The sequence below is a fragment of the Gavia stellata genome, chromosome 30, assembly GCF_030936135.1.
Source record: "Gavia stellata isolate bGavSte3 chromosome 30, bGavSte3.hap2, whole genome shotgun sequence".
In the NCBI taxonomy this organism is placed as follows: domain Eukaryota; kingdom Metazoa; phylum Chordata; class Aves; order Gaviiformes; family Gaviidae; genus Gavia; species Gavia stellata.
The window spans coordinates 4,499,661-4,522,243 of NC_082623.1; the positions used below are offsets into that span (position 1 = coordinate 4,499,661).

Genomic DNA, 22,583 nt, shown 5'->3' on the forward strand with positions numbered 1-22,583 from the left:
CAGGCAGGGGGTGCAGGCAATGGAAGGGGGTGCAGGCAGGAAGGGGAAGGCAGGCAGGGGGTGCAGGCAGCCGTGTAGCGTGATGTACAGGCAGCGCAAACAGTCTTTTCAGAGCCCGGATAGCTCAGTCGGTAGAGCATCAGACTTTTAATCTGAGGGTCCAGGGTTCAAGTCCCTGTTCGGGCGGTAAATTTTTTTTTTCCCCTCCCGGCTATTTTTTTCCTCCCCTCAAAAGCCTCTTACACCGCGGCAGGAGCGGCTCTTCCCGCGGGGGGGTCCCGGCTGCGCCCCTGGCAGGGAAATAAAAAAGAAAAAAAGGGAGGATGAGAGGGGAAAAAAGACTTATCGCCCGAACAGGGACTTGAACCCTGGACCCTCAGATTAAAAGTCTGATGCTCTACCGACTGAGCTATCCGGGCTCTGCATAACTGTTTACCGGGCCGCTGTTATCACCGCGCACCGGGCCGGGGGGGGCTCGCCCCGGGCTGCGCGGGGGTGGCATCGGGGAGCTTGTACAGAGCCAGGGAGGGGGCGCAACCCTGTACCGGCGGGGTGGAGGGAGGCACGGGAGGGCCTGCACCGGGCGGGAGGAGCGGGGTGCAGCTCCGCAGCTCATTAAGCGGTTCCGGCGAGGGGGGGCTTGCGTGGGGCTGGGGGGACACGTGCTCCGTCCTACAACCCGGTCCTCCACCGCGGGGGGGCGGGCGCGCACCCGGCGCGGGGATGCCGTCCTCTCTAGGGGCAGCTTCCGGGGCGCTCTATGGCGCGGCCCCGCCGGGCCGGGCGCCCCCGCGGAAGCGCCCGCGCAGCCATGTTGCCTACGAGGGGAAGTGGCGGCCCGGAGCCCCGCTAAGATGGTGGAGAGGAGGCCTCGGGGGGCGTAGGGCCCCCCACCCACCCCCGGGGCGACCTGGGGCCCATGGAGCAGCTATAGGGTGAGCCCGCCGCGGGAGGCCGGGACTCGGAGGCGCAGTGCTGTGGTGTGGAGCAGGCCCGGCCGGGGGAGCGGGGAGGGCGGCGGGAGCCGGGGTGAAGGCGGCTGAGGAGCCAAGAGCGAAGTGCGGTGAGGGAGCCGGAGGGCCCAGGGGTCGGCAGAAGGCTCCCCCCCACCCCCCCCCGCGGAAGCGGTGCACTGTTGGGCCCGCGGTGCCCCCGGGAGGGGCCTGGGGGGGGCGGGAGCCTGGCAGCTGGCTGCTGACAGCGAGGGCTCTGCGTCTGCTTTTACAGCCACAGGAACCGTTGCTGCGTCTTATTTTGAAAGCATTTTTGCTTGAAAATTAACTTCATGGGCAGGAAAAAATAAAAAATCAGGTGTCAAAACCAAGTTTTAAGCCTTGCCGTTTGACCGAAGGAATCGCGTTTCAGCAGCATCATCCCGCAGACTAGAGCGGTGCTGTGCACCTTCGCTTCGTTGTGCTGGAAGCACAGCAAGGGCTCTGTCTTCATGAAGCCATGCTCCGAGAGCTGTGCAGCTGCTGTTCCAAAACATCCTTCCAAACTTTAACTATTGTTCTGATCATATTTCCTGCTGAACACTTTTAAGGACGTCTTACTGTTGGCTGACAGCTTATGGTTTGCAGTTAGCTGATGCTTATACCATCTGTTCCAGTAATAAAAGGAGATGCAACAAGTGTTTCTGCATTATTGCATCTTTTCCAGAGCACACTTTGCTTTCTAATCTTCTGCATACCTAATGGTTATCTGCAGCATTGATAACTTTGGCAGCATTTAGAGTAAAATTTTCAGAGAAATGTGATATATCGTGACCACAGCAGAGCTGACTGGGACTGTTTGTTGCCATGTGTCATCTTTTGCACCATGATTTTAACCTTAAATGCAGCCGTGCTTTTCCAGAGCAAAACACTGCCAGAGGCTGTGCAGTTTAACGGTTGGAAGTAGCTGCTCTGCTATTATCAACAAGAAAGTATTTTCAGGGAGGGATTAATAACTCAAAGATCAGATGTGTAATGTTTCACGCATTAAACAGATGGACTTTAAAAGATGAAGCCTAGTTTCTAGGCTGATCAGTTCTGACACACCCTGTCTGGAGTAGTGCAGAATTTAGGGCTGTAACACTCACCGGGTTATAACGAGCTCAGCTAAACCTACAACTATGCAAGACTTATGACAGAAGCAGAGTTTAATAGATGCAAATGATGAACTTCTAGAGAAGAGATAACAAGTGAAATTGAAGGGGCCACTGAAATACAAACACAGTGTTGCTACAAGAACTTGGACTTGTTTCTGCTCTGGTATTTGTTCGTTTAATGTTCTCGAGCAGCTCTAAGTTACCGCATTGCCAGCGTGGGTGGCCCTGCTCCAAGCAGAGTAGCATGGGCTGTTCCTTCCAGGTCGGGCAGGTGCCAAGCACCACCCTGCGTTACACCCACTGCTAGGAGACTGCACGGGAAACGTGCTCATTGAAAAAGGTTAAAATTCATATCCCAAGTGCTCTTCAGAAGTGTACTGTGGACTTTGTGTGGCAAACAGACTTGTAACAGGACTTTGAGTGCCTATGCATTTAGCAACTCTGTTAGGAGTAGAGCAAAAGCCCCTAGATGTTCAGCAATATGCAAACTTGTAAGTGAAACATCACACAGCTAGTCTTGCTGAAGATGTGATTAAACTAAGGGCTTTTCTCATTTTTCACTGCTGCAAAAAATAGGTGATTATTAGCTTCAGTTTGACTCAAGTTCTAAAGTACTTGGCTCAACACTGAGGAGAAAGACAGGAACAGTCAGCATGGTCACTTCAGGGTATTATATAGCCCTTACCTGATGAAGAAGCTTGTTTTCATGATCTAAGTACTTCTTGCTCCATGGTTGAACGCGTTAAAATAATGACAGTGATTTGACATTCTCTTGGGGAAGTATCATGCACAGTGGGGTGGAAGTGCTGCCCCATTCCAGACATCACCAGCAACAAAGCAGCAGCAGCTGATTTAGGGAGATTTTCAGAGCAATTTGCCAGTGTGCCTTTTTTAATTGACACAATCAGTTTTGCTTTTCCTCCTACTAAACATGTTTTGCAACAAAAAGAGTGTTGCATAACATTTGTATTTGTTAACTACTAACATTTGTCAAAGGTTGGCTAATTTTGGTGCATTATTGGCAGACCTTTGGGGAGCAGCACACAATTTGTGGCAGATGCATCATGTCAGCAACAAAACTCATGTCAGGTGAAATTCAGAATGAAAATGTTTTTGTATTAGAAGATCTGGATTTTACTCCAGAGCAGTTGCCAAAAAAGGAACTGTTTAAAAATCAGTGTTTCAGCTAAACATTAAAAATAGTAGCCCTGCCTTTTGTTGCTGTAAGTAATGCATTAAATGACTTCTCCGTGGTGAAATTGAGCTTTTCTCTGGATACTTCTCCTAGCAGAGGAGATTTTCCCTGATTCAATGCCAAGTCAATATCAAAGCAACAAATTAGAGCACTTAACTGAGCACAGGACAGCAAGAATTGAAGTCAAGCAGTCTATAAAGTGTGAAATCTATTAAACCATGTCATTCACAGCCCAGTTCTCTCTCCTCCTGCTGCTGCTTCCCAGCCCAAAGCTCCCAAATAACCTGCCAATACTTGCAAGGTCTCATGACGCAAAATCGTGACAAGGCAGCATTTGTTGGGAGGTGGCAGCAGAAGGGCAACTTGCACGTTTCCTTGGCTGGCATCGCATGGCTCTCGAAGGACATGTATGAACACAGTGATGTGATCAGGTGAAATGAAAGGTAGAAGCACTGATACAGCATTGATGGAGCTGAGGATGTAGTAAGGCATGGTTTACAGGGAGGAGTAATGGTGTTTCAGTTGCAAGCCAGGCGAGATAAGTGAGCAGAAGGACTTGCAGGCATGAAAACTTACGAGGACTCACACTGATAGGGACAAACCTAATTAGCTCTGACTCAATTGTCAGATTAGTGCTTGTTTAAAGCCTCCCCTCCAGGGCTGCTCACTACATGATACTGTACATGAGACTGCAAGTTTGTTTTCAGTAGAAATTTTGCTTTATTTGAAAGCATGAAGAAGGACGATGCTGAGGACAAGACTTAAATGTCAGACCTTAACCCACTGTTGAAGTGAGCCATTAGAGAGACCACGGATACACCGAACAATGTCTAGTTTACACTCCCTGCTGTGTTTTGACTTTGCACAGAAGTTAGAAACTGTATTCTTTCCTTAAAAGAAGGAGACTTTAAAACAAAAACAGAACTTGAATTAGAAGTTTAGCTTCAACTTTTCAGACACTGCTATCAAGAAAAGTCTACACACGCTATGCTTGCACTCTTCTGGGACTATTGAGATCTTCTGTGTCAAACCTTTCCTTCTGCAAGCATCAAAAACTATGGTCTAGTGGCGTTTTGATCTCTTAAGAGAAGGAACTTTTACTCACAAAACAGGCAGATGACTTGTTCTTGCAGCATGCATGACCATATAAAGTGTTCAAGTGGAAAAAATGGTTGTTTCATGACTCCTTTGTGATTCATGGTTTCCTCCAAGTCATTACTCCAGTCCAGTGTCATTTTCTTATATATGCAGCTCCAAAGCTATAGAAGGGAACAGCACTAAGTTCACTGGTGCTTCGTTAAGTTGCCTGCAAATTAGTTTAGACACTTCCAGGGTTGTGAGGTAAAATATTTGGCATAAAATAGGCAGGAAAATAGAGTTGCAAGGGAAGGTTCAGTAGGGCTCTCTGAGCAAGAAGCTTCTCGGTTCTCTAGGAATTTCCACCATTGGTGTTTCTGGCCAGCCTCTGTACTCAGGGTGGTAACATCAGTGAGATTTGATGACTGGTGGCTGCCTCCATAAATCTTGTGGGTACCTGCAGCCTAGACATGTTTTAGAGCTTGAATGCTTGGGAAGATAGCATTCGGTCATCCCAAGATTAATTTCTAATTAAAGGAGGTTAGTAATACTAAGAATCAAACTTACCAAAATACAATTTATCTGTAAAAACTGGAGTCAAGGCACTAACTTGCCTGCCTTTCTTTAATAAAACCAGTATTGAAACAGTTAAAGTGATCTTTAGTTGACTCTCTTAACCCAGGGGTAGGAGAGTCCCTTTCCAGGAATGCAGGGTGGGGAGAGGAAATCCACTGTTTTCTCTTATTTCAGCTGTTTTTCACACCAACTCAAGCGCTTATCAGAAGCTGATGTATTTAGCGACTCCCTCTCCTGACTAGACAGTTGGAGGCAGGAGCGGTTTTTGAAAGAGCGACTCAGAGCTCAGAGCAGCAGCAGGACAGGGAGCCCAGCCAGACGTGGCAGAGCTTCTGGGGAGGCTTCACTCCTGCGCCAGGACCCGCAGACTCCTTTTGGCAGGAGCAAAGGGACTGCCTGGGAAACCGAGGCGGCAGCTGGCCCATCCTAGTGATACTCCTTATAGCAGAGAAGTTCAAGGTTGGTAAGTTGGTCTGCAGCTGGTACAAAGTACAGCTCAGCTTGTAAAGCGTAAAGGATCGTGTGGGCAGCTTGTGTTGCAATGTGTTTGGCATTATCAAGTAGAAACCTTAGTTAAAATTTAAGACACTGATAACTGGAATTGGTTTTAGCTGTTATAAGTCACTTATTTTGACTTACTACCTAGATCTGGTCACTATCACTGTTATTTACCAAACCTGAACATTTGGTATGCTTCAGTCAAGCTTTCCTAAATATTTAGAGATATATTTGATTTTGGGAATGATTTATTCCTGATAGTGATTTAACTTCAGAGAAATGTAACGCTATAAGAACTATCAGAAGCCTCTAACAAAGTCATTATAAGTCCTGTTTAATAGATGGGGCAGGGGAGGGATAAGGGTTAAATGGTTACCAGTGGTTAGTAACTTGAATTAGTGCTAAAGCTCAGATTTTTGTCATTACTGAGGTTTCTGCCTTGCCTGCTAGGTAGATGCTCAGCCGGTTTTGTCTACATCTAAAATGTCTGGTTACATTCCTCAGGCATAAGTCTGACTACTTTGCTAGTATTCACTTTTTAATGTAGCTCATTATACTGGCTCACACTCTTTATAACTGATGTAGTAATAACAAATTCATTTACTACATCTGGAAAATTCTGCGATAGACAATTTAGATATTGCTTTGAAAGTTTTTGGCTTCACATTTTCAAATCTAATTTAAACTACTGCATGGTTTAAAAGTTGACACTTCTTCCAGATTCCACACGGTAAAAACTTTCCCAAAGTTGCATCTCTGTCAGCAGATTCGGGAGCCAGTCTTTTTAGTTCACCTCATGCACTAGCCTTAAGTTTACCAAAATGGTAGTTGCAGAGCTTGTTTCAGTATTGCCTGCAGAAGTGCAGCCAGATTCACATTGAAATGGAGATTTTGTTGTAACTAGGTCCAGGGACACACAACAATTTTACAGATACATTGGTCTGAGCTTTAGTGCTGAAACTAGGAGGTCAAGACTTAAGTTTCTTCTCCAGCAGGTTCAAGTTACTTTTTTCCAGTGGCTAGTTAATTTTAATTTATATTAATTTAAATATAAATAAACTTTCAAACCTGTTTGTGGGGTAGATTAAACTGGATTGTGCTGTGAACATGAGTCATTACAGATCATTCTGCATATGAAGCTGTGCTCTTTCAGTGGATACTGAAACTGATAGGGCTTGACAAATTCAAATAGCTGCAGGACTTCCCCTTTTGTTCCTTTCCAGGAAAGGATCATGTCACCTGCTCACCCAGTAATGCTGCTCAAACTGTTAATTTACAGCCTGCATCTAGTCATTTGTGATGAAGGCTGCAGCAGCTTTAGCAAGTCTTCAGCTCTTGGAAAGGCAGGTGGGGAATGTGTTAATCATTGCCATCAGCACTGACTACTCCTTTTGGGCAATCAGGGGGTTGCTGTGTTGTGAAGATTTCCATTGTGGTTGATTGTGACTCAGCTTCTATTTCCCCCCCTCTGACTCAAGGATTTCACTGTGTTAAGAGTTTGCCAATGGCTTGATGGAGACTGGCAGTTCCCCAAGTTCCTCACCATGCTGTGCCACTCCTAGAGATGGGCAGAGTCAAAGAACCCTCAGTGCCACAGCAGATCTGTCCCAGTTGTTCTCACATGGCTGTTTGTCAGGCACTGGGCAGCTGGATGCAGCTCGGGTAGGACAAGGCAGATCAGTTTGGACAGAGCAGGTGAGGGGCACAGTAAGATTAGCATTATACAGCAGTCATTTAGGACATGCCTGCAGGGCTAATTTTAAACATTGGTTTCCTGAAGCTTCTAAGAAGTGGAAGTGGTTAAACTCAAGACCAGGTTTCTCAGCTTAACTGGTACACGACCCTTCTCATTTGTAGGTTTGTACTATAAACAGCTAATCACTGCCACAATGACATCTTCAAGCTCTGCCCAGCATCCAGCAGCTGAGAATGCCTGCAGAACTACGCTCGGACAAGTTAACCAGGTAATTATCTCTCCTACTTATCTTCACTGCTTTCTCTTCACTAAAGCAGTAATCCCTTCCATCAAATCAAAGCTCTCTGAGTGCATTTAAGTAAGAATAATTTCACCTGATAGAGTAGGGCTTTTATCCTGAGGAGTTGTGTTAGCTTTCACTATCAGATCAATGATTTATGAACATTTTTAAGGGAGAGGAGGGGAAAAAGCAGTTAAAACTGGCCATACAAGAAATCGTATGATGCATATTTTTGTGCTGGACCTATACTTGAAGAATTCCACATACAGCATTGCTCCTAGCGCTGGACTCTGTGACAGCTGCATTGGAGCTTTGTAACCCTGTATGCTGAACTTTGTCTAGCCAGTAATGCATCCCCATGCCTTTTCTGCGGTCAGCTTAGGTAAGTATTGAACAGGTAGTACTCCCGTTATCGACTGTTCCTAGAGTGTCCCTGGAACAAGAAGTAGTTGTAGCTGCAAGCCAAGGCCAACGTGGCAGGTGTGTGGTTTGAGTACATCAGTCTGGCTCTGTCACATCATGTTGACAGCCAGTCAGAGAAGAGAAATGTGCAAACAATAACTGGACAAATCTGGTCTAAAAATCAGGAAGGTGTCTCTAAAACAGGCATCCAACCTTCCAGAGCCAATTCATTATAAAAGACATCTCCACAATATGAGGGGATGTGGCAGGAATGGAAATAAGCTGATAGGAAGTTAAGACATCCTTCCATTTGAGGCTTAATTTAGAAGCTTTGAAATGTAGCCAAGTCCTGGGCAGAATTGATGTATACACTTATTTATTCAACTCACTCTGTATGAAAAAATAAGTAGGCTGTGATATTAGTAGCAAAATATTGATTGTCAACACTCAGTGTCCTAAGCAGTGTGCAGAAAACACTTCCATTTTGGCTGTACTGTAGTAGCTGAGGGCCCATTTTAAAAATGATCAAGCTAACTAGGTTGCTTCTTTAATCAGAAGGAGATATATAAGAAGTTACTTCAAAATCCATTTGAGAGTGGTTATTAGAGAAATGAATGAATGCAAACACATAATTTCATTTTATTATAAAGCATGTGCTGATTCAAGCAGTTATTTGAGTTGCACTGAGCTTTTTCCTAGTGAAAAAGCTGTTCTTGAGAAAGAGAGACTTGGGGCTGGACACAAGCTGTTCCATTTGAGATTGAAAATGCATTTAACAAACATAATAATGAGAAAACAGGCAGACCAGACACATTCACAGAGGAGGTGATTTTTTTTTACAATACCAGAAAACTGCAGAACCAATACCTTGCCAAGATACTGTGATAGCTGAGTGACAAATTACATTTGTGACAAGCAACCAAAACCTGCTCTGCTTACCTTGTGCAGGAAAATGGTGCTGCAGTTGAGGTTGTCTCTTGAGGTGACATTGCAGGGCTGGAAGCAGGTTCTGCTCCTTGGGGAAGGAAATGGAGATTGCAATTGCATTTATATAGGCAGAAAGGAGGGGTGGGTATGAGACACAGGTGAACCCACCTAGCATTGATAGGTGAAGGCCTTTACTAGCTAGCACAGATTATTACATGCCTTTGGAGGATAAGCCTTGTCAAAGTGTAGGGGAAACAGTAATGAACATCGTGTGCTGAGGACTGGACTTTCTGTCCTGTGACAGCTTGAAATATCTTGCTGTTGTAGCATCTGATAGACAAGGAGAACGGAGGAGGAGATTCAGTGTGGGAAATGTGTGCATTAGTATACAATATTGCACACAATTGTGTAGCATTCAGAGAACAGTGAGGGCTTTCTGACGTTTTTAGGGAACACAAGGCATCAGATCATATGGTGGCACTCTCCTAGGAATTGTTAAAATTCTTGTGAAATAGATGAAGTAGCAATGTAGGGGGAAAGTAGCTATTTAAAACTTGCTGCTGTTTTATGTAGCATCATCTGCCGCCTCTGCCACTCAAAGCTGCTTGGGGGTGTGGGTGAAACCTAAAGGGGTTGTGGAGCAGTTGCATCGTTCCCAGGGTGCTTTATATTTTATATAATAAAGATTTTGGCTGATGACTGAGATCCACAGAAAATACAGGTTCTGATCCTTGGTGTTAATTAACCACACCTTGTGTTTAATGCAGTCTTATTATTATGTGCCTATTCATGGATCCTAATAAATACATACTCCCTAAGGTCTGTACAAGAGCAGACCCGATTTGTTTGCTGCACTCATTGAGAAAATTCAGGCATGCTGCTCTTGAAGTGGCAATCTGAATGCACCATCATTGCTCCTCAATGTATGACTCAGTACATTTGGTTAGTCACTGCCTAGGACTCCATACCAAGGGTCTGAGTTTTCAATCTTCCCTCACAGGATGAATGACATCAAAGTTAATGGGACAGTGTGAGTGATTAAAGCCTTTAGAGCCGGCTGCCCAAATTCCTTGGCTTTTTTTGTCTTGCATTTGAGTCAGAATGATTGTGCTGATTTTCAGTCCTTCTAGCTTCTTTTTAAGCATTTGTCCATGCAGATTCCTTGTAAAAAAGAATACCAGCCTTCAGCAGGTTGGCCTGAGGCAAGCAGTGCTACTCCACGACCTCCAACTCATACCACCAACTCATACCACGTTGTCAGCTCTGTGCTTGGTGTGACAGTCTTACACAGGTTGACTTGGGCAACTTGGGTTTGTTAGCTGTGATATGCAGTCACATGTGCCAGGGTGACCGTGCTTTCTCTCAGCAGGGCACTGCTTCGTGTCATTCGAACAAAACTCTGTGCTTTGTGTTTTAGGTGCGACCCAAACTGCCGCTTCTGAAGATTCTGCAGGCTGCAGGCGCCCAAGGCGAAACCTTCACACTGAAGGAGGTGAGCTCAGTTTCTAGGCACTGAAACTGTGCCTGTCCCTGGTTGTTTGGGAGATGGCGCTTTGTGGGGAAGGGATGGGACTGGCTATTAATTTTTCTGTACTTTGAAGCTCTATCTGCAAAATTGGGATACCTTACCTGTAGGGCTGTTGTGATTTGTTTGATCAGAATTAGTATTGAGACCCCCTGGGGGAATTGGAATAGGAGTGTGAAATATTAAAGAAAATTATTTATCCTGGAAAATCAGAAACCTCTTTAGAGAAAGGCGAGGTGGGATAGCCACATTCCCGAGAGCGTGTAGGAGATTCTGTTCAATTGTCTTGCTTTCTGCTCAGTGCATGAAAGCCTTAAATATTGAATTCTAGCTGATACTTTTCTCTTAACTTTCCTTTGAAATGGCTTGTCAGCTAAACCTAAGAGACCCTGTGAATTCATTTATTTTAAGATTAAAATGCAATATGTGTACAAGATTAAAAAAATGACACTGACTGTGATTTACAAGAGTATCCTGTCTGCAAAGAATTAAATGCAGTGGCTTTTCATTATGAATGTGTCAGATACTCCTGCAGAGCCCTGTGACTTATTTTAAACACTTATGCATTTAAATAACTTACTTAGCTTCTAAAAATTTTTGCAAAACCAAATTGAATGGTTTAAATGGGGGGAGTTGAGTATTAAATGCAGGTTACTTGTATAGATTAACATTTTAACTCAGTTAAGTCAGTTTTTTCTGCAGTGGAGTCCTGTTAGCAACTTTTTGGTGACACTATCATTCAGGAGGGTTACTTTGGTGGGTAATGGGGGGTGGAACCTGCCCATATTTTGCTCAACGCAGTTTGCTTTCTCCTCATGTACTCCGGATTCCTCACTGTAGCAGGCAGTGTCCGTTAGCTCTCAGAGGACGTTTCCTCTCCATCCTTCTTTATGATACTCATGTGCTTATTTTTGCATCTTGCAAACTGTCTCCTGAGGGACAGCGCTGTAACTTGTGGTCATCCTTTAGTAATAGCTTATTCTGTTAACTGGGAATACCTTCTGCCTCCTCCCCACCCACTTCCTTCTCTTCTTTACTCTGAGTCGAACAGCAGCAGCCTCCATCTGCAGCTCTCACTGAGGGAGACTGCCCAGATAATACTGTTACCACCCATGTCGTGTTCCGTTTTAATGTGGGGTGGCAGAGTGACTTCTGTTTATCCATCTTCCACTCGATTTTCCTTCTTGTCAAGGGTTAATAGTTACAAACCTTACAGCAATGTGGTAAAGTATAATTCTCTTGTAGTTGGGAGGCACTGACAAATTGCAGATGTGTATAAAAAGCAGGTACTATTTGACTCACACTGTATAGGGTAGCAGGAGGCAAGTATCATAAACTAAAGCAAGTTTCCAGGGTCTTTGGTGTTTCAGTTTCAACTGCAGATATGGCTAATGATATGTTATGTATCCACAGGTTATGCATTACCTAGGACAGTATATAATGGTGAGGCAGCTATATGACAAAAGGCAGCAGCACATCGTCTATTGTGGAGGAGATCAGCTGGGAGAACTGCTGGGACTGGAGAGCTTCTCTGTAAAAGATCCAAGGTAGGAAAAAGTGACCTTTAGCATACGTTGTGTTACAGAGGTTGCTGAGACACGAGAGTCTTGGTATTGCTGTTTCTGTTCACTGTTGCATAAACCTCCATGAATACCAGGTGCCCTGCTCAGTGACTTACTGGTAATGCATTTGACAAGTTTGAGTTTAGCTCCTTTGTTTTGAAGATCCAGTTCTGAATGGTCCAGGCAGTGAGCTGCTTGAGGTGACATCTTTTCTGCATCTTCTTAGGCCCTTGATCTCACACTTAAGCTAAAATCTGCATCCTTCAGTTAAGTTCTGAGCTAGACTTCTCTGTAGCAAGCATTTAGGAGTGGCAAAAAAACCACTGCAGTTTACAGCATCTCTCTGGATAATGAAAGAGAATTTCTGTCCCTGTTTTAAAAGGGTAATGCTGTTTGGTTTTGTGAGTATAGTCAACTGTCGCCTTCTTTTCCACAGCCCAGTCTATGACATGTTGAAACGGAACCTGACTTCTGCTGCAATGGCAGGTAGGTTTGTCACAGTATGGGCAAGTATATTCAATATAGTGTTGATGTAACTTGGGTAAGTAATGATATTAGAAAAAGAGAAATGTTTCTGAAATTGGAACAAACTGCTAATGAAGGCTTTAACAAGACAATGTCTTTGAATATGTGCTTTTTCTGTGTGTCCGCCATCAGTAGCTGTGATATGAAATCAGTTAGCTGTTTGAGTAGCGTGGCTGCCTATAACCAAACCTCGGAGCAGCAGACTTGCTCTGTCTGGAAGCACTCTGACAGAGTTAAATACAATGGATGTACAAATCAACGTGGCTGAAGTATCCCATCCAAATCATTATTGATTTCTCAGTCTTTTCTCAGTTTCATAGCATGCTATGACTTCTCGCTCTCACCTCGTTTTATACTTTCATAGTCTTGAGACTGAATAGAAGAGTGCTGGAAATCCAGCCTAGTTCTGCAAGCCAAAGAGGTCTGGACTTTAATGAAACACTTGAACCTTTAAAGGTCACTGTTACTTTCCCAGCTCATAAGAGAAATCAAATGTAGATACATCAAAAGTCCTTCAGTCATAAATTAGAATTTATTCTTAAATTAATCTCAGCTGATGGCTTCCTTGCAGCCAGTTCCCATTGTACAGCCGGTAATCTTAATTTGAAAAAAAACTTCTGATGAAACCACAAGCATGCAAATCTTGAGGGAGCTGCACCAGGAGAGTTGTGGAGTCTTGTGCTGTACTTCCTGGGGTCTCTAAGCAGATAATATGGACTTAGTTCTTTATAAGGGCTTAGTCTATTTTTGCACACATACATAAAAGCTTGGGCAAATTTAGAAACTGAGAAAACATGGCCCTAAACTGCTTAGTCATCTGCTTTGAGCCATGTATTGGTGCCTCTGAGGTCCCCCCTTCTGTATTTATATAGAAGAATCTTCCTAAGCGGACTCTCATCTAAACACATTACCTACAGAGTAACTGTGTGAGTGCTGTTTCCCTCGCTGGTGATGCCCTGGCCTCTTCCCTATAGGCAGTGTATGTGGAGAGCGAAGGATCCCAGCGAAACACTCTCTCCTCTGCTGCCATATCCCCTTCTACTTGGTGTGTGCATCTGTCTGTGAGCATGTGGCTGGGTGTGCGTGTGTGGTCCAGTCATGGTGTAACTATTTTTAAACCTGCCAAAGGAAATACTGTTCCTTTAGGGAGATGATCACTGAGTTATACCACCGTGTCTGCTTGTGTATGTGTGTGACTATAAAACGAAACAAGCTTGGCAGACCAGACCTTTGATGAATGCATAGTAAGGATGAATGTAGGTATTGTTTTTCCTTCATTGCAACACAGGAATAACTAGAAGTGCCATAGGGCTTAAAGAGGTCTTCATGTTTCATGTTTTGTAATAGCCGCTTGTATTCATTAGCCCAATCAGTGCTTATCAGCACATCATTTTGCAGATTATCTCAGCCAGTTCTTTAAAGTACACTCATAGAAAGAAAAGTGACTGCAGTACATCTTGGTAATAAAGACTACGCTCTTACGTAATGCTCTTTATCAGATGGTGTCCTTACTTGGCTAGCTTTCACTCTGAGTATGACTCACATGAGGTGTATTTAGGAATACCTCACTTTAAGGACATTTTGTGTTCAGTTCCTAGTATATGTTGGCTTGGAAAAAGAAAGCCTTCCAAGAAGTGGAGTGTCTTTTCACACAGTGTTTAAGGCTAGTTTGCGTTATTTATAAAGTGTTAGAAGGGTAAGTCTTCACCTCTTCTAATGCCCCTGCAGAGCCAAAACAATTATCGATGAGCCAATTGGCTTCTGTTTTCCATCAGGTATTAAATAATCAGTGACTGCAGAAGCTGTAGGGTGATAAAAGGGAAGAAAAGAAGGCTGAACTAATGCATGGAGAGCAAAGAATATGGGATAGAGCCGTGTCATTTTGTGATCCTGTGTTTTGGTCCATTTTATGGACCACTTGGTGGTCCACTTTTCTGCCTACAGCAGCAGTTTTCAGTATCTTCATATCAGTGCCATGATTCATGGTGTGAATCGTACTGTTCATGTCTCCCTGGCATTCAGCAGGGAATTTCTCTGCTAAATTGAAAGGGGAGCAAGTAGGAGCCATCCTTGCATCTTTTGTTCTCTAGCAAGTCATTCTGTTTGAAGGGTAGACTTTCTAAGTGCAGCTCTCCTATTATGTAGAAAGATTTCTGTTAATATGATTGTTCTTGCTATTTAGATTGGCCTTCTAATTAACTCTCAGTGCCAGCATAATAATCTGGATTAAATTGTGTTATGGATGTGTACACAGTTACCCAGGAAAGAGCTTGCTGTGCATGGAATTTTCCCTTCTTCAGTCCAGCCGTTGTTCTTCATGCCCACACCCTTTAAGAAAGGCATTTTTCCTGTCTCAGCCTAAGCTGAAAGAGATGATGTCCTTAGGTATTTGTAAAAATCTTAGTCTTATCAGTTCACCTTCTTCATCATGGATCTCATCCAGCCTTCAAGTGAGAGTCCCCACCCTCTGCTCTTGCTCTGGGTTTCTGCCTCCATGCAGACCTCTTGCATAAAGGACCTAAGACTTGTGATGGCAGGACAGCCTGTTGGAAAAAGAATAGTTTTTCTACTATTTTCTATAGGTTCTTACATGCTGTGAGGTTTCATCAAGCTTCATCTCCGAGGAGGCACAGACTCCCTATTCCATAGGCTGCTGCCTCCATATGTACCTCGCGAAGCCTAGGGAATACTGGAGTAATGCCTCTAGGAAATGGCCAGCTTTATAAGGAAGAAAGGGCTCTGTTTCTCTTTAAGGTTTACTTAGAGGTCTGCCAAGCTTGGCTCGTTGGTTGCTTGCTGAAGACCCTCTGTGTTGTGAGAATGGTTATTACCAGGGAAGGTTTTTTCTTTTGTTTTACCTGCCATCTAGATGCTGCACAGAATCTCGCAAAGGAACAGAGCGTCGATAAGCCAAGCCAAGACCAGCTGAAGGTAAACCCACTGCCTGGTGGTTTCTTTTGTTGTACAGAGTGCCCCTTCTCTGTACCTGTGCATGGTGGACTGCCAGAACTTTGTGCTGCTTGGCTGCCAGGTCCTCACCTTCCTGAAAAGTTCTTGGAGTCCACAGAGCAGGGACAGAGTGACCCTTCTCTGTTCTCTTCATAACAGAGTACCAGTCTCTGAGCGCGTTTCTCTGGGGTGTAGCACTTCTAGTCCTCAGTTCCTCCAGCGTGCTCTGTATTTTCATGTCTTTCCCCCCTCTCTCCCATCCCCTCTCTGAGTAGGAATTGCCAAATAATTAAGCTTTCTAAAATGTGTGAACAAGTTTTGTGTTTAGTAGGATTGTTTTCAGAAGCTTTCAGATAGAATCTGAAACCTAGGAAAAATCTTTGCACATCCAAACTTGTTTCCAGGTATATTTTGGGATTAAGGTAGTCTGATCCGGGAGGTGTCTGTTCACACTGGGAGCCAGAGGGTCACAAAGATCCCAGTATTACTGCATTAGAGATGGCAACTTCTGGACTTTTGCCAATTTAAAGATTTTTCCTAGGTTGCAAGTATATTGTTTGTGCTGATTACAGATGCATTAGCCTTCTTAAAGGGTTAATAGTGTGTAGTTTTTGTTCAGAAACCTTTTATTTCTCTTCATAACTTCTTGATCTTGTACTGCAGCTGGTGACTCGGAATGGAAGTGCTACATCCCCTTGTCCCTATAAGCTCTGATGGACTAACATCGGTTTTTTCCTTCCTTCATGCAGTTTAGCCGTCAAGAAGGTTCTGACACTGGCATCATGGAGGGTGAAAGCAATGCTTCTGCTTTGTCTACCTCAGAGCAAAAATGTGAGAATTACGAAGGTGAGTGCCAGCTTTTCCGCAGTAACACAACGTGTACAAGCTTCGGCTCCTTCTCCAGTGTGACACGCTGAACTCTGCATCAGCAAAATGCTGGAGGAGGGTGTTGGGAGACTAAAAAAAACCTATTGTGGAATATTATCTTTAAAAATCATCGTTTTATGCTAAAAATTGAAAGAACTGTAAATGTTCACCAAAGGTATTCCATGATAGACATGTTTTCTAGCTTGGATATTTGGTCTCATAAATAAACAAACATTTTGAATAAAATGGCAGGTTAAGCCCCAAAAGCACATCTATCACTAAACAACGCCATGAAAAATCTTACAGACCTTGCTGGAAGGGTATTTTGAATGCTGAAATTACACTTGTATCTATTTATCTTCCCAAGGGAGACTCTCCTCTGATTACATAGAACACAGCCTGAGCCGTCTGCAGTCATTACCTGCAAACCAATCAGGGAACTGAATAACAATGGAATTTTTTTTCTATCCAGCTTAAGTGTAATACAGCTCCTTCATATTTAGACATTTCCTTTGTTTTAATGTCTGAGGATTTCTTGCTGGTTCACTCATACCGATTTCTGATGTTATGGAAACAATTTTCCTGTTTTTCTACTTTCTATTCTCACGTTGTTCTCATATCAAGGAATCTAATTTGTAAAACCAAATCTTCTTTGCAAGTGTGAGTATTTCGAGATCAAATGAAAGTGGTAGATATTTTCCTGGCTGCATGTACAAAAGAGGTAGAAACAGTCCTTGTCTGTGCCTTTGAAACTCTTGGCACTGAAGAGAGATAGACTCAAGGTTATCTTGAAATTCAGACCGCTGAGTTTAGGATCATAGACTAAACTGCACGGGCTAAAAAGGAGGCTGAAGCATGAGGTTACGGAGGACGGATTCTTACCTTCCTGCTTCCTATTTTGGGCCTGGCTTGGGAATTCAGGAGCTCCCATCACTGGAAATTTGAACTAAATTCAAACCAGTTCTTTCTGCATCTTAAGTCACTCAAGAAATCTACTCAGTGTTGACTTGGTTAGAGCTCTGAAAGAAGTGTCTGTGTTTCTGTATTGAGTCTTAAAAGGTAAAGCTAAAGAGAACCTGTACTGCTACAGAGATGCTGGGAACACTGGGATGCTTCCCTGACCTCTGATGGCTGTGCAGTGACTGTTTTGCCAGGTTCACTTGGGTAGATACGTGAGTACAGATGTGCAGCAGATCTAACATCCCAGTACACTCATGCAAACCCCAAAGCTCTTAGCAGTAACTGGCTGTAAGAAGGAGCAAGAAAGGTTTCTAAAAATCGGATGGCGCCAAATTTTTCTCTGCTAGTCTCTTAAATAATGTAGGTGTGGCATGACTTAGATTCTACTTGGCTCTTACAGACAAAGACTTAATAGAAAACCTCTCTAAAAGCAAGAAGCCTAAACTGGACCTAGTGTTTGAGGAATGGGATGTAGCTGGTCTTCCATGGTGGTTTTTAGGCAACCTCAGAAGCAATTACAAGTCCAGAAGTAATGGATCAACAGATATTCAGACTAACCAGGTGTGTAGACATTTTAAATAGGTGCGCTGTATTCTCTTCCTCTTCTCTTTTGGGTTCCAAGTAAATAAAATATTCTTTCTTTCCCCTTCCCATTCCAGGATTTTCAGCCTCTCCCTTGTGTGTTCCTGTCCCAGCCTTTCACATCAGGTCATTGGTTACCTTTAGTGTTCTTAAATAAACTAGGCGCTCTCTGAAGGCTATGTTCAGCCATTGGAGGTCCTTCGACACTGTAGAGCATTGGTTGTATTTCAGGAGTTGCCCCTTTTCTGGGTTGAAAGTTGTTACGTGGTGCAGATGGCTATAACGTGGTGGCCAGCTGCTGTACAGCCGGCTAGCAAGGGGAATAAGCATAGTGCTGCTTGCAAAAAGGGGTGTCTTTGTGAGAGTAGTGAGCTGTCCCTTTCTCTCTCAGGGGTGACTGGAGAAGCTGCCCAGGGCTGAGAAGGCTGTTAGTGAGGAAAAGGGGAGAGGCGTTCTCTGTGGCGATGGCTGCGGTGCTGGTACTCCTGCTGCTGATAACCTGAGCTCTAAGTGGTCTCTCCTGTTTCTTTTCCAACAGGACATAGACACTGCCGTTGTTTCGGACACTACTGATGACTTGTGGTTCCTCAACGAATGCCCGTCGGATCAGAGCAGTGCTGCAGTCAAGGTGGAAACGGTTGACTGCGAGGAAGTGAAAGAAGGTGACAAAAAGGTACCTCTTCAAACAGCCACAGTGCATGTGTTCCACAGGTTGGCCTTGTTTAATTGATCTCATGGTGCTGTGCTGATTTTGGAGGAGCTAAATCTATAACCATCCAGAGTTTAAACTATGTTTAGAAAAGGCTGTCACCATTCCATACATGGGGTGATAGCTTTCCTGTGTAGTCAGTCTGCTTGGGTTTTGGTTTAAATGCGTGTATTTTCAAGGCACAAACTTCATTTAAGATTGATTAAAACTCTAGCAGCAACTTTACTATATTTCTAGCCAATATCTGCAAGACTAATAAATGAAAAGACTTGAAGAGGAAAATCTCGGCTGACGTTGTGTTAGCATGAGTTGACCACAGGCAAATACAACTGTAAAGCAGCCCAGCAACAATTATCAACATTCAGGAATAGATACAGTACATAAAATGGCTTTTCTTTCACTTCTAGAAATGGCTTAGTTCTCATGACAATGATGTAGACATGTCGGTTTTGTTGTACAGTGCCAGGCACATTATAAACACAGATTGCTGTGCCCCTCTAACAACACATCCGCTCTTTCCAGGTGACCGAGGATACATGTTTGCATGACTTTGAGGATTCTCAATGCTTAAGTGATGACACAGATACAGAAGCTGCTTCTGAGGTAGGCATCCTTTAAGTCAGCGTTCCTTGCTCGGAGTGTGCTGCATCCTAGCTGTAGTTGGAGAAACTTGTCCTACAGCTACTACTGGTTGTGGTAGGAGAAGCTGATTCTTGCATGGGTTTCAAAGGCCAAGAAAAAGAAAAATCAAGCAAAACCCCCTTTTTTGTAACCTACATGAAGGAACGTACTGAAGTTGGCTTGACCTGGTCTGGTTTGTTTTGGATAGGGCTCTGCTAAATTCTAAACTGGATGGGGATTGAGCACAGGCAGCCCATGAATGCTCTGACCCACCCAGTCCAAAGACACCAAGCGTCTCTCCTGGCCACAGAGCAGTCCTGGAAGTTACGTGATTTTGGCCACTTTTTGTGGCAATGTGAGAGAATTTACACATGCTCTAGCTAGGAGGGGTTTTTTGACTAGGAGATTAGGGTCCTTGTTTCTACATTGTTTGTCCCTTTTGTGCAAGGTAATGTAGTGTCAGCATGGGCAGCCACTGGCTTTTTCCTCATGATTTAACTTGTCCCTTCACACACCCAGGAAGTGAATGAAGATTAGGCCAGCAGTTTCCAGCATGGTCAGTCTAATGCTATATGAATTTAGCATTAACAATATCCATGCATGTTTTAATAAGGTTAATTCTGTACAATTCTCTATTGTCCTCTGAAAGGAAATCTAGAGTATAGTCCTTGGCAGAGATTCGGAAATCTAAAGTAGGCACTTTGTAATCACTGAAGTGCTCATACTCAAAAAAAACTTAGTGGAAATTTCTGTGTCAGGATCAGGGTTCCACTAAGTCCTGGGTGTCCAGGCCAGCTCTGAAGCTGTCACTTGGTTTGTTGTAGTCTCTGAGATGAGAAGAGAATCCACTTCTCATCTCACCCCATTTTTCTGAGATACTTGTATGGCCTTTGTCAGGAGGAGAGCCTGCGTACCTGCTGGTGTAATGTCTTTGCCCTTGCAGTGCCTCTGCAAGGACCACAGAGAGAGGACCACACCTCTTTTCCCTGTTTAAATGAAAAAACAAGGTGGAAAGAGAGAATAAGCAGTAATTACTGGGTTGTTACCCCTCCCCACTACCCCATTCCTCTTCTGAATTCCCTCATGATAGCTACTGAGGGACATCAAATTTGTGTTCTTTCATCTGTCCTTTTTTTCTCCCAGTGCTGCAGGCTGCCTTTTGAGGTTTTGTTGTAAGTCAGCAAAAGTGCATCATGATACTCTTTGCAGCTGATGGCACCAAAAATTTTTAGCATAATTTTCTAGAGTGTGCGTGCTTGACAAATGAGGATGTCCCTGGCATTGGACAGCTGAATCATAGCTCTGAACTTGGGCAGCTCTTGCCCTTGCTGTGTGGGGTAATCAGGTAAGCTGCTATTAGTTGTGCAGATTCAACAGATGCTAAGTGATTAGTGAGTCTGGGAAGTATATTCCTGACTGATTCCAGGAGCTCTACCCTTGAATTTAGAGTGAGTTACTGAAAATTCAATAAACTGCACAGCTTGAGAACATTGTATTCTTCCAGAGGCTGGGAGGAAGAAAGGACAGATTTTAATGCTTAAGAAGAGATCTGCATCTGTAGAATGCACAGGGGTAGTCAAATTCTCCTCAGACTTTCTGAGGTGCTGATAATCAAACTAGCAATCATGCATTCGCAAGCTTATACTCGGTAAAAAATGTCCTTTTTTGATGAAGCGTCTTTGCTGCTTTTCCTATGTAGAGGAAACGAGTTGTACGCAAGAATACACTAACTTGCTGCTGTTTTTGTCTGCCTCAATCATTCCTCAGGACTGCTGGCAATGCACCAAATGCAAGAAATTTAACTCTCCAGGCAAACGGTACTGTTACCGCTGCTGGGCCTTACGGAAAGACTGGTACTCAGATTGTCCCAAACTGGCTCATTCTCTTTCTCTGTCCAACATCGATGCTATACAAAACAAAAATGATGATGAAGGGATAGATGTCCCAGACTGCCGAAGGACTATTTCTGCTCCAGTTGGCCAACCCAAAGACCTGTACATGGTAGAAAACAAATCATGTGTAGATCCCTGCAGCTCTATTGAGTCTTTGGATTTGGCACGAGGATGTGAAAGCAAGGAGTCTCTGTTGCATTTCACTGAGCATAAAAAGGAGGAAGAGATACAGTCTTTAGAGAGTATAAAAAAATTACTGAACCCTTGCTTCTTATGCCATCACAGACCACGGGATGGGAATATTGTCCATGGAAGGACTGCTCACCTTGTGGCCTGTTTCAAGTGTGCAAAGATGCTGAAGAAAAAGAGATCACCTTGCCCAGTGTGCAGGAAAGAGATTGAGATGGTGATCAGGATCTTTATGGGGTAGTTGTGCCAGTTCAGGCATTCTCCACCAAAAGGTAGCATACAGGCTTTCTTGCACTCATACAAACCCTAACTTCAGAGCTCGGCCAGTGAATACCAAAGAGAATTAACATTCAAATCTGACCAAGAACACTGAGGAATTGTCCGCATTAAATTGAAGCAGCATCCACTTTTCAATGTCCATTTAAATGAAAGCCTGTGGGGAGCAGGGAGTGACTAGCACGTTGGTATCAATGCCCTAGCTTTGAAATTGTCTATACCTTCTGATTTCAGCTTGGTGGTGTTACTAGGGTTCTCTGTTCTGACAAGTGGTCCTTGCAGAAAACAAGTGTTCGAAAGTTATAGCTTTGGCTGTTGGAGTGCTGTTCTCCAGTAAGTCAAATCCTGTGCAATGCCTTCTAAGGGGGGAGTCTGCATCTGAGATTATATATATGCAGGGGTGGCAGGGGTGGGAAAGAGGGCGGGAGGGAAGGGTAGACCAAGTTGTCTGCAATTTAGATAAGCCATTTCTCCAAGGATCAGTTCTCCTGAGGGCAGTGAGAAGTAAAACATCTGCTTTCTGAATTTTTTTTTTTTTTTTTAATTTAATGTAGGTTTGTTAGATAAGGTGAAGGTCCTTTTGCTCCCAGGCTTGAAGTAAGTCCTCCCAAACTTATAGTCCATAGCTACGTCGGGTCACATGTCACATGGCAAAAGAATAGGGTGTTATACTTTGCTTTGCTATTGGATCTTTTAATTTCTCCTGATTTCTTTTTTTCTTTTAAATACAGTTCTATGTCATCTTGCATAGCTTTGCTGAATCCTGTCCAAGGTTAGCTCAGAATCTGGTCTGACGGCTGGATTAATTTATAACAGCTCTGTGCATGTTTTGGGATGTTCTCCTAACTCTGTGCTTACAGCACCATTGCAACTTCTACCTGCCTCATCTCATCAGGCCAGTCTAGATAGAAGATACTCAGTTTAGAGGGTGATGTGGCTTTAAAAACAGGATATGGGCCTTTGAGAGAAAAGAAATAATTCCTGTAAAGCACTGATTGCAGCTGGTTAGTCTATGGGCTGTATTTGGTGTTAGTTTTTTTAATTTTCTCCGCTGTTTTTTTTCCCCTGTGATTTAACGCTTCAAATCTGTTTTCAGCATTTACGTTATCCTTCAGAGCTGTGTATGTTGCTCTACTGGCTGTTAAAACTCAGCTAGAATTGCAATTTCAAAACATCTAACCCTTTT

General features: G+C 43.7%; 1 protein-coding gene and 2 non-coding genes across 3 annotated transcripts; 2 read left to right on the plus strand and 1 right to left on the minus strand.

The window, feature by feature from the left end:
• Nucleotides 1-113: 113 nt before the first annotated feature.
• TRNAK-UUU (transfer RNA lysine (anticodon UUU)) lies at nucleotides 114-186 on the plus strand. Its single transcript has one exon. It is a non-coding gene; the product is annotated as a tRNA-Lys (tRNA).
• Nucleotides 187-346: 160 nt separating this feature from the next.
• TRNAK-UUU (transfer RNA lysine (anticodon UUU)) lies at nucleotides 347-419 on the minus strand. The gene has a single exon. It is a non-coding gene; the product is annotated as a tRNA-Lys (tRNA).
• A 426-nt stretch (nucleotides 420-845) lies between these two features.
• On the plus strand, nucleotides 846-21,774 carry MDM4 (MDM4 regulator of p53). Its single transcript, XM_059831213.1, has 11 exons — nucleotides 846-935; nucleotides 7,293-7,399; nucleotides 10,158-10,232; nucleotides 11,679-11,812; nucleotides 12,264-12,313; nucleotides 15,222-15,283; nucleotides 16,051-16,147; nucleotides 17,529-17,689; nucleotides 18,249-18,383; nucleotides 18,942-19,022; nucleotides 20,808-21,774. Exons 2-11 carry the CDS (start codon nucleotides 7,325-7,327, stop codon nucleotides 21,360-21,362), a joined length of 1,425 nt encoding a protein of 474 aa, XP_059687196.1. The 5' UTR covers nucleotides 846-935; nucleotides 7,293-7,324; the 3' UTR covers nucleotides 21,363-21,774.
• Nucleotides 21,775-22,583: the final 809 nt, after the last annotated feature.